This window comes from Schistocerca gregaria, chromosome 2, assembly GCF_023897955.1.
Source record: "Schistocerca gregaria isolate iqSchGreg1 chromosome 2, iqSchGreg1.2, whole genome shotgun sequence".
NCBI lineage: Eukaryota > Metazoa > Arthropoda > Insecta > Orthoptera > Acrididae > Schistocerca > Schistocerca gregaria.
The window spans coordinates 887,954,670-887,967,183 of NC_064921.1; the positions used below are offsets into that span (position 1 = coordinate 887,954,670).

General features: G+C 43.2%; 1 protein-coding gene across 1 annotated transcript in view; it reads left to right on the top strand.

Annotated features, from left to right (window-relative positions):
• The window catches only part of LOC126335323 (uncharacterized), a 21,744-nt gene continuing 9,230 nt past the window's right edge, over window positions 1–12,514 (top strand). Inside the window, exon 1 of the mRNA XM_049998480.1 lies at window positions 1–468. Coding sequence (XP_049854437.1) covers window positions 54–468 — 415 coding nt within the window. The 5' untranslated portion in view covers window positions 1–53. The remainder of the gene's footprint in view (window positions 469–12,514) is intronic.

Below are 12,514 nucleotides of genomic sequence, written 5' to 3' on the forward strand. Positions count from 1 at the left end.
AACTATTGATTTTTACTCAGAGATGCTAACTTTTCGGTGCTTGTGAGTTGGTCATGGTAGATATCAAAATAGACGACAGAGGGATAGAGAAACAATTAACATCGCTCAAAAGAGGAAAGGCCGCTGGTCCTGATGGGATACCAGTTCAATTTTACACAGAGTACGCGAAGGAACTTGCCCCCCTTCTTGCAGCGGTGTACCGTAGGTCTCTAGAAGAGCGAAGCATTCCGAAGGATTGGAAAAGGGCACAGGTTGTCCCCGTTTTCAAGAAGGGACGTCGAACAGATGTGCAGAACTATAGACCTATATCTCTAACGTCGATCAGTTGTAGAATTTTGGAACACGTATTACGTTCGAGTATAATGTCTTTTCTGGAGACTAGAAATCTACTCGTCGGTAAAGCAGATGCCAGACTGAGATTCATTGGAAGAATCCTAAGGAAATGCAATCCGACAACAAAGGAAGTAGGTTACAGTACGCTTGTTCGCCCACGACTTGAATACTGCTCAGCAGTGTGGGATCCGCACCAGATAGGGTTGATAGAAGAGATAGAGAAGATCCAACGGAGAGCAGCGCGCTTCGTTACATGATCATTTAGTAATCGCGAAAGCGTTACGGAGATGATAGATAAACTCCAGTGGAAGACTCTGCAGGAGAGACGCTCAGTAGCTCGGTTTGGGCTTTTGTTTAAGTTTCGAGAACATACCTTCACCGAAGAGTCAAGCAGTATATTGCTCCCTCCTACGTATATCTCGCGAAGAGATCATGAGGATAAAATCAGAGAGATTAGAGCCCACACAGAAGCATACGGACAATCCTTATTTCCACGTACAATACGAGACTGGAATAGAAGGGAGAACCGATAGAGGTACTCAGGGTACCCTCCACCACACAGTGTCAGGTGGCTTGCGGAGTATGGATATCGATGTAGATGTAGATGTAGATGTAGATGTAGATGTAGATGTCATGAGGTGGCGCGGCAGGGAGCAGATGGAGAGGTGAGTGCGAGTGAGTTGAGTTGTCAGCTGGAGAGAAGACGGTGCGATTGCCCAAGGAGGGGAGGTAACCCGGTCGGTGAAGAAGTGTTTTGATAAGGCCTTGTACAGGCGACAGTCCTTGCGGCTTCGTCTTCAGATGGTCTGTGCAGCCAAGCAGTTGGTGGCCGTTAACCGATTACATCTTATTGGGAGATTGTAGTGGCGACCTACTTCTCTAATGCTGTTGGATGATTATTCCACCAACCTGATAAGGTGACCTGATTCTAGTTACGTCTTTCACCACCCATGTACTTTCTGCCTTCCGTATTGCAAGTGTACCCCACCTTAGACAAACTATTAGCGAGTGCTGAGTTATGAAAATCTGTTAGTAATCCATATTGTGCTCGGACCCTACGGAATTTGTTGCACCATTTTGATGGAACTCTTGTTGCTTGGTGTCTAGTAGTGTTAGCACTCTGCCCTTACCATCCAAGCCATGGGGCTTATTGTGAATAATATTTTAAAACTGAGTGTTTAGTGTGTTCGAGACAATTGGGTGGATCTTGAACTGTATGATATAACAAAGTTTCCTAACTCTGTGAGGTATTGCTGCGGAGGTTTGAATGTTGGCATACACCAACGGCCAAGGGCTCAATTATCGTAAGGATAAAATATCATTTGGTGCCTTTTTTAGGGGGGGGGGGGGGGGGGGGGCAGGGTGGTGTGGATAGCATCACGCGTGAAAGTGAGCTCAATCAGTTACTTAAAATATCTCAACTCAGAGTGTGTTTAATTGTCACTTGTAAGCTAAATTTAGCAGTCACAATTTGTTTAAACTCTTGCAATACTACTGCTATGCCTCTTTATTTAAAGTTGTTTTAAGTGGTTGATTTTGGTTTTGTTAACATAGCATTGCTTCAGACATCTTGTTGCAGCATCTTGTTGCTGCCCCAGCATGTGTGATTTGTTGGACTATAACTGTTGACAATTTGTTCTACATCTGTGCCTAGGTGGTGGATCTGGGCTACACCATCAGGTTCATGCTTATTCTTGAATGTGACAGGATTAAACGTTCCATTAAGACCCAGATGCACCAAATAACAGCTCTCTGGATTAACCATTTGGGAGGGAGGAGCACCCGGGAAGTGAAGCTGGACGCACCTACAGTACTCTGCGCCCTTGGTCGGGCTGATAAATTGAGCTTGAACGGCACAACCAGGCATGGCCCGTGTTGGCCACTGCAGAATGTTTGTGAGTGCACTTGGCAGATCCCATGAGCTGGGAACTATTTGTAAGGCAAGTGTCTGATGTAGATTATTGTCTATCTAGTTGGGAGTCTGTATGTAAGGTTACTCTTTCCTTTAAATGAACATATTTAGGCAAGGTTTTAAAACTATCTGTAAGTGAACTTACAATAACCCTTTGGGTATGCAGTGTTTTTTATTTTGTATAAAAAGGTATTACCTGTCTCATTTGAAAAGTTGTTATACATTTGTCAGTAACTACAGGCAACTGATAGGCTTCATGTATAAATGTTCCCTGACAGGGAGTTTATTATTATAAATGTTATTTCTTCACTATTTGTTAATGGAAAATACAGTTATTAACAATTCATGTGTAAGGTTATTCTTTCTTTTAAATGAGTAAATTTGGGCAAGGTCTCAAAACTGTAAGTGAACTTATTGTAGCCCTTTAGGCATTCAGTGTATTCTATTTTTTTAATATCAAAAGGTATTATCTTTCTCTTCTGAAAAGTTGTTATGCTTGCTTTGCTATAGAAAGTTAACTGATGTGTTTGAAGTACAAAGGTTCACATTTGAAGTTTATGACAACTGTTATCTGTTGATTGACTTTAATAAATATTGTGAACAATAAAAGATGAATGGTCCCCCCAACCTAAGGTCCAGTCCTTATGCTTAGTCCTTTGGGCGTTTTATGATACGCCATGGTAATCTGTGGCTATACTGCCTATCCCCAAAATATGATGGATGTCAGTAGTAAATTGCGACATATACTCTAAATGCTGGTGTTGCCACCATGACAATTTAGAGTGATTGTTCTGAAATGTGTCAGTGAATGATTGGGGTCAGTGAAAATGATGAATTGTTGTGCTTATAACGACGAGCAGAAATACACTAGTATCCAAAATTAAAGCAACAAACTGTTATTTTCCTGTCCTGTGTCTAATTCACGATATAATCATACATACTGTCAACCAGATGTCCGTAGGATTGTGTTCTGCACGGAAGATGGCATTCCGGTCAATGGACAACCATGCCATCGATGATGTCAGGGCACCTATGAAACAAGGTAGTGTTTGCCGGATACCCTTACATCCACCATTGCTGTGTACAATGTCAGAGATGATGCAGTATGACACAGAGAAGATGCTTAGCAGTGGTAGATGGCCGTAGAAAGAAAGGAAGCAGGACAGTCGCAAACTGATGTGGCCCAATGGCTGCATGTAAATTGTTTTGTTGTTTCTCGGAGGTGGTGACAGTATATAGAGACTGAAACTGGATACTAAAGACCAGGGCAGAGCTGGTCACATTTGACTTCAGAACAGAGGACCATCATTTGTCTGTAAGGGCATGACAGTACCACCTTAGTACTGCACAGCAATTGGCATGTGAGCTCACAGCATCTACTGGATGTGTTGTATCAAGGCAAATGGCATGCAGAAGGCTTCGGCAGAGTGGTCTTAATTGCTGGAGACCTGCTGTATGTTTACCTCTGATGGATCTTCACAGAAGGGAATGTCTAGAATGGAATCATCAACATGCCACACGAATGTTTGTACTGTGGGTCCATGTTGTTTTCACAGATGAGTCCCAGTTTAGTCTGGAGAGGTATTCTGAGTGCATTCGCATTTGGAGGGAATGTGAAACTTAATTTTGGGACCCAAATATTGTGGAAAGAGACTGAAATCAAGGAGGACCCCTAATGGTGTGGGCAGGGGTTATGTTTACCACTTGAACATCTCTTCATCAGATAGGATGGGCGAATCAGCAAGGTTTAACTGCTGTCAGGTATTGTAATGAGATCTTGGAACCTCATTTTCACTTAATGCAAGGTGCTGTGGTGGTGTGTTGGGGCTTATGGGCGCTCAACATCGAGGTCATCAGCGCCAAGGTGCTGGGGGCCCAGATGTTATACTGATTAACGATAATGCTCAATCTTCTATAGCATGAGTGGTTGATGTTTTCTTGGAAATGGAAGATATTGTACACATGTCATGGTCTGCTCACTCTCCTGATTTGAATCCAATGGAGCATGTCTGCGATCCACTAGGGAGACAGCTTGCATCACGTCAGTATCCACCAACCACGCTCCAAGACTTCAACATGAAATTGATGACATAATTCACAGCATGCCCCATCACTGTCAGGCCTGTATTGCTGCCGGAGGAGATCACACCCCATTGTTGTTGTTGTGGTCTTCAGTCCTGAGACTGGTTTGATGCAGCTCACCATGCCGCTATATCCTGTGCAAGCATCTTCATCTCCCAGTACCTACTGCAACCTACATCCTTCTGAATCTGCTTAGTGTATTCATCTCTTGGTCTCCCTTTACAATTTTTACCCTCCATGCTGCCCTCCAGTACTAAATTGGTGATCCCTTGATGCCTCAAAACATGTCCTACCAACCGATCCCTTATTCTAATCAAGTTATGCCACAAACTTCTCTTCTCCCCAATCCTATTCAATACCTCCTCGTTAGTTATGTGATCTACCCATCTAATCTTCAGCATTCTTCTGTAGCACCACATTTTGAAAGCTTCTATTCTCTTCTTGTCCAAACTATTTATTGTCCATGTTTCTCTTCCATACATGGCTACACTCCATACAAATACTTTCAGAAATGACTTCCTGACACTTAAATCTATACTCGATGTTAACAAATTTCTCTTCTTCAGAAACACTTTCCTTGCCATTGCCAGTCTACATTTTATATCCTCTCTTCTCTGACCATCATCAGTTATTTTGCTCCCCAAATAGCAAAACTACTTTACTACTTTAAGTGCCTCATTTCCTAATCTAATTCCCTCAGCATCACCCGACTTAATTTGACTACATTCCATTATCCTTGTTTTGCTTTTGTTGATGTTCATCTTATACCCTCCATTCAAGACACTGTCCTTTCCGTTCAACTGCTCTTCCAAGTCCTTTGCTGTCTCTGACAGAATTACAATGTCATCGGCGAACCTCAAAGTTCTTCTCCTTGGATTTTAATACCTACTCCGAATTTTTCTTTTGTTTCCTTTACTGCTTGCTCAATATACAGATTGAATAACATCGGGGAGAGGCTACAACCCTGTCTTACTCCCTTCCCAACAACTGCTTCCCTTTCATGTCCCTCGACTCTTATAACTGCTATCTGGTTTCTGTACAAATTGTAAATAGCCTTTCGCTCCCTGTATTTTACCCCTGCCACCTTTAGAATTTGAAAGAGAGTATTCCAGTCAACATTGTCAAAAGCTTTCTCTAAGATAAGTCGTAAGGTCAGTATTGTTCGCATAGCTTCTTAGAGAAAAAACCAAGCAGCTGCCATCTCCCTCTGGCATACTGTTGTAATGCCACTCTGATGTCCATCTGGCTGGTGCCCATCACTACACCTAAATCTGCGTCGTGTGCCAGGAGCCTCGCTTCTGCGAGATTCCATTTTGAGTCCATGAAGCCCTGCTCCAATGCATCCATCCAATTCAAAGGTGTCATTTCTTTTGAGTTGGGACCATGTAGTGCGTTAGTCATGGGCTCTTGCACGTTGACAGTGTTAGGAAGATGGCGGCGATAAAAGTTCAACGTCTCAAGGTAACGGCATAATTCTTTGTGCTTCTGCAGATGCGGCATGTTCAACATTGCTTAACTTTCTCTAGTAGTGGTGTTGACACATTGGGGGGCCAAGGAACTCAATTTCCATCATGCCAAATGTAAACTTCATTGGATTGATAACAACACCAACTTCCCTCAGATGCTGAAAGACGGTTGTTAGGTGGCGGCAGTTGAGCTCGGGCAACTTGGAGTACACCAGGATGTCACTGAGGTATGCTAAACAAAATGGCAAGCCCCACAAGATGCCATCCAGGATCAGCTGCCAGGTCTGGGTAGCATTCCAAAGACTGAACATCATATATGGACTTTTTAAAAGCCCTAAGGGTGTTACTATAGCTGTTTTCTCAAAGTCTTTGGGCGCCACCAAAATCTGGGTGTACGCCTCTGCACAACTGATCTAGCTAAATACAGTGAAGCCCACCAAAGCATGGCTACAGTTTTGAAGGTGTGAGATTAGGTATCAGAAAGGCACCATCTGCAAAGTAAGGGTGTGATAGTCCCCACACGGGCACCGCAAATTGCCTTTTTTTGGGACTCAATGTAACACCAATGACCATGGGCTGCTAGATGGTTGAACAATGCCTTGCCACAACATTGCCTTGAGCTCTGCCTTTGCTACTGCAAGTCTATCAGGCATGAGTTGACATGGGCAGCACAATGTGGGAGAGCCAGGTGTGGTTATTTTGTAGTGCACTGTTAAATGTTTAAAGTGCTTTGGGGTGCCAGCTGGGCAGGTGAGGTCAGAGAATTTTTTGAGGATGTCAGAGTAAGGTCCAGGGCACTTCACATGTTTACACTACAGAATTCAGTCTGCTGGTGCTTTTCTGATATCTTTATATTTGTTGTCACATCAATCAGCTGGCCATTTGCAATGTCAGCTAGGAGCCTGTAGCGGTTGAGAAAGAGTGTGCCCAATATCAGCTCGTTTATGTTGGCCACAATAAATGTCCATGAGACTGTGGGCGTAGTCCTAGGTCTAAATTTTGGTTGTGTATCCTGTAAGTTTTAATGGCCAAATTTTTCACCATTGTGAGGGAGAGTGTCTCGGCCCACATGCAGCCTTTTAACATAAAATGGGAGAATATCCAAAGGTTCGAACCCGTGTCAACTGGTATTTGGGTGCTCAAAAGGAGGATGGCACTTAGCCGCTTCATTGCGAAGCACACGTGATACCAGTAGAAGTCGCTCACCAGCTGCTCTGCTGTCCATGGACTACCGTTGGAGCAGCTGGCGCTGGGTTGCCAGTTGCATGAGCCAGTTCAGCAGTGGCTGGATCAGCTGCCACTGTGGTGCCTGCTGCCATCTGCCTGTGAATGTGCCAAATGGTCGACTTGCATGGTGAGAGCTGACACATGTAGAGCCAAGTTATGCACTAGCTGGTGTAGATTAACATCAGATGCGGTGGCGGCAGGTGGTGTGTGCTGCACAGGGGTGGGAGAACGGTGTCATAAGCTGCTATGGTCGTGGTGGTAGGCACCATCACCACTGTATTATGCACCCTGTCAGCCAAGTTTGCAACAGCATCCATCTGCATCTCTGTCTGCACTACTATCACTGTTTGCAACTGAGCTGGGAGGCTGCACAGCCACATAGTATGTAACATCAATTCCAGGACCACGTCGGACTGCACGAGGCACCGCAATTGGTGCAGGTACTGTGGGGGTCTCCACACACCACATTCATCTTGCCCCAGCAGTTGGTACAACCATTGTTTCTCTGATGATGAGATCCACCAGATCAGCTCTTCCTTGAGGCTTTTGTATGATGACAGCATCGGCAGGGTGGTGATTATATCCTGCCCTTTGGGCATGTAGTTTTGGTCAGTCGGCTCACTATGTGTCTTATTTTTGCAAGGTTATGTGGTTGCTCATGACGAGTGCCTCCACTTGGCTGAACCATATTACAGGATGGTGGGGTCAAAAGGGAAGTAGCCTGATGAACAGCCAGCTAGTGCTTGAGTGCTGCAGCAACAGTAGGGGGCATTAGTGTGGCACAGCTCTGCATGCCAAAATTTTCCTGTGCTGTCAGTCACTGTGTGGCATCTGCACATGTAGGGCATGGTTGTAACTCACTCTCCAGCCTCTGGTTGTATACAAGCAGATCTTTGATAGTCTTTTTCAGCTCTTCTAAAGTCACCATCTTATCTTAGAGTCAAGTCCCCACACAAGGGGAAGCACACAATGAAAAGAACATGACACATAACAAAAAGAAGCACAAAAAATAACGATAGACAGTTCATGGGAGACGCATACAGAAAAATAAAAATGGAGCACTGTTCAGGTGCAACAGCATAAGTGCCTATTTCCTCATGGGTCCTCGTCACTCGTACCGATGAATGGTCATCACCACACGCCAGCCTCAGATCACACTGGGGTCACCAAACCAGTGAAGCAAGGACATAGTTATATCACCATTTACAGTCATAAACATGCAGTGAACTGGCTTTAATGCTGCGCCCAAGCACTAAGCCCAAGGGAGAGGTTGGTTACAGGAAATTACACGAGTCATTTTTGTCAATCACACACTTTTACTTTTCCATTTCTTGCTTGATGGTACAAACAATGTTTATCATTAATGTCAATCTGTACAGGAACGTTGCACTGGCAGTATGGCTCAATCATCAATCCTGGAGGGTATACACTCTGGTGATGAGCCAAGGCATGACCAGGTGTACAATGCGAGACGAAGGCCGTGTCTACAAAGTTCGATTTTCAGTGTGTCCCACAGAGTGTTGTGACTTTTCTGGATGGGAGAAAAAGCACCTTGGAATGAATGGATGCACATCATGAAATAAGCAAATGCACAACATGTCATAAATGTTTATGTGAGGAGTCACATTAACTCAACCCACGTGGTCTGAGGAAGAAAAGGTTCGAGATGTGTGTCATGTCGCATTGATCAGCTCGCACTGCCTGCCTGCTTTGTCCCGTGCGGGTGGGAAAGCTGCACATGTGGGTCATGTGAATGCTGGACGTGTTCGCTTGGGTCGGCTATGCCACAGTTCTGCCTTCACACGTTTCTGCAGTTCAGCTGTTATGAGTCTATAAAGATTTTTATAAATGAATGATTGGCGGAGAATGTATTAACTTATGGAGAATGGATACAGAGTAGCAGAACTTGTCTAGTAAAACTATTTTGGAAAAAAAGTTATAGTTCTATTCAGAGACATGGAAAAAATACCAATATTTTATATATTTATATTGGCAGTTAATAAAAGTACAATACAAGGTGTGTTTAAGTTCTAACATCTCCATTTTTCTTTCTCAGGACTGAGAGCAAATAAAATGTGATTTGGTTTCAAATACAAGGTCACCTTTTGCATATATGTGACACAGGTGGTAGTACTGTATGCCACACAGGATTCTAGTCATTGTGGAGAGAATGGGGAGGGATTTTGTTATTAGAAATGGTGACTTTCATTACAAGAGCAGTGAGTAATCATTCATTTATCCATGTGTGTTTTGTGCCATCCTTTGAAATTAATTCGCAGTTAGAGTGAGAGATGTTGATGGGGTCATGAATGTGAAGAAGGTAGATTCCGCGAATTCAAAGAAGGCCAAATGTCATGTGACAATGAACTAAAAGATTTTTGGCCTTGCGTCAGCCAGACTGAAAACATGGTAATGAGAATGAGAGCGTTTGCTTTGAAAGATCATCAATTGAGTGAGGATGATATTGCCAGCATAGTTGGTATTTCTGTGGGACCAATGCTCATAAACCTGTGTGACAACCTAAAAATGTGGAATGTGTCCTCCAAATAGGTTCCACAAATGCGGATGGATGACCTTAACAACTGTGACAGTGGATGAGTTATTGTCCCATTTTTCAACCCTCAAATGAACTCAGTGAAAGCATTTAGTCTCAATGCTGAAACAATAATGACTGTCATGTGTTGGACAGCAGGGGCATAATAGTTACTTAGTGTGTTCCAAAGGACACTGCAGCAATGGGTGTGAGGCACAAGATGTTTTGAAGAACAAGCTTCTTTCAGAATTGCGAGAATAACAGCCAGAAAATTTTGACATGTGCTCTTTCACAAGACAATGAGCCAATGCATTTTGTGAATGTGTCCACGAATTTCTTCTAGAAAACAACTTTCAAATGGTTTCTCAGGCACCTGACCTGGCTCCTAGTGATTTTTGCCTTTTTTCCAACAATAACGGGGATATCCATGATAGCAGTTTTCCAGTGGTCAAAAGAGACACTTCAAGTATTCATAGTGGCTATGGAATCATGATGACGATATTAAGAAAGTTGTGGATGGTTGCAGGGAGATTACTTTGAGAAATGACATATGTTTCAATTTTTTGTGAGATTGTTTTGTGGGAAAAAAACCGATACCTTAGAACTTTGATGCACCTTGTAACAATTGTTCATCAAAGCAAAAACAGATTATTTATATTTTTAGTGAATCAGGAAATATATGAAGTGAAAAAGTGCCTCTCATTATAAGTGAGATCTGAGGAATGATGCCTACTCCAAGGTCTCAGAGTAAGGTTTTTTGAAATCCCTTGGTTCTTATTGAACAAGGGCATAATGTAGGCTCCAAGTGAAATAGCACAAAGCTCCTGCTCCAGAAAAACGATTCCACAATCGTAACTAGTTGATGGAACAGCAAAATTTGGAATCAGTTTTATCATACCTACCAAGACACTTTAATTTTTAGCTAAGGCACTGTCACATCTACAGTGGGAAATGTACCATACGTCAAGGTACACGCCAGATGTGTTCCATGTAGTATATTTAAGACATTAGAGTTACACAGCTGTCAAGACAGAGGAATGTTTTATGGAAAAAAAGTAACCTAACCTGGACTAGTTACGTTTCCACAGGGTGTCTTGGTGTCAGCCATTCTATTTAGTTACTACACACTGTAATTGTAGATAAAATCAACATATTCCATTTGTAGAAAAGTATATCTTCATGGAATACATTAGAATTCTAAGAGGGCCAGTTCTGCATGATTTTTGAAGGACTATTTCCTTTTCTGTCTGTTCATAATATAAATGGACGATAACCTATGCCGTGTTTTATTTGTGTTAGTGCGAAGTATCCCAATATGAAGACACAATGTTTCTTCACTCTGCCGAAAAATAATGTGTTGATATCATCATCATCATCATTGTATGCATCAATTACAACAAATCCAATACACATTTAAACAAAAAATACACATGTGCAACTATTTAAACTATATAAATATCACGCATCCAGTTTACACACTATTTCGGAAGCCTCAGTCCAGTGGAGCACCTAATTGGATGCGTCAAGTAGACTCTTAATGCCACTGGAAAAATATATGTTAGGTTACTCATTTACAAGGTAGCTCATTGGATGTCACCATGGTTATATGTTCTGTCAGTCTCAAAGCCCCTTGCACTTACTATCTTCAGTCCGCTATCTGTTAAGCTGTACCCACACCTCTTTCAGATGATAAAATCGTGGAACTTCAACAGTTGGATTGTGAATAAGTTCATGGTTCTTGGTTCCCATGGTTTGCCACTCACATTTCCACTCACTGTCATGGCTGAACCCAGTGGAGAGCATTAGGACTCCTCCTCTCTATGCTGTTCTTATGGATTTGAGGTGTTTCCTAGACAGTGAGAGAAATCTTCATCAAGAGAAATCGACTCATTATTAGAAACTTGCTGGAAAAGATTTTACAGAACAGCCTTTCAATGAAGATGAGTTGGACATATGTTTGATGCTGTTGGCAGCCAGCATGTAGGTGTCACTAACAGTTCTCATACTTGCACTCAAATGAATGCCAGTTTTCTTCACATGAGTGCTGCAGAGCCAAAGCGGTGCCCAATATTCTGCTGTAGAACATACCAGTCCATGTGATGCTCCATGGACAACTGGTGAATTTGCTCCCTCATGTGCTACCTGCCAGCTTCCTTACCATGTTCATTGGTGTTTGTACCTTCTCAGCTGTGTTGGAGAGGCGTGTATGATACGTTAGCATTCTGTCTAATGCGACACCAGGTATTTTGGCTTACCGTTCGAGCCATGCGTGGCTTGTGTTACCACCATAATATATTTTACACCCTGTTTTCAACGTACTTCCACCTCACTATGTTAATTTAAATTACTACTGTCACGGAGTTGCTGCTTTGCCTCACTATGACTGGCACTAGCACTGCATATTGATATATCCCCTCTCATAGTATCTTTGCTAGACTGCTATGACTTCCCGGTAATTGTCTGTCGTAGGGGAGTTCAGGTTGCGAGTTCGCATCGCGAGTTCCGGTCTGACAGTCAGTTGGAACATGTTTGGAGTGCAGTCCGGACCTGCCAGTTGGGGAGTTGCAATGCGGCACTAGTGCAGTCGGGTTGGAGCAGCACTGAGGTCTGCTTGCCCGACCACTGCTGCCATGCATCACTTGAGCTGGGCTGCAGTCTTGGTGGATCGTTGGTCAGTCGTCCTACCGGACAACACCTTTGGGCTCGCCGATTGTTTATGAGTTGTGTGTGTGTGTGTGTGTGTGTGTGTGTGTGTGTGTGTGTGTGTGTGTGTGTGTGTGTGTGTGCATCAACTCCTGATTTGTCTTAGTGCGTGCTTAGTTGCTGTTGGGTATCATTCAGGTCTTCGTGCAAGTGTTTGTCAGGTTGTGTGTGTAGTTGTGATTTGCGTCGACAAGTTATTTTAATGTCATCGCTGTATTGGCTCGTTCGACCTATACTTGAGTATTGCTCATCAGTGTG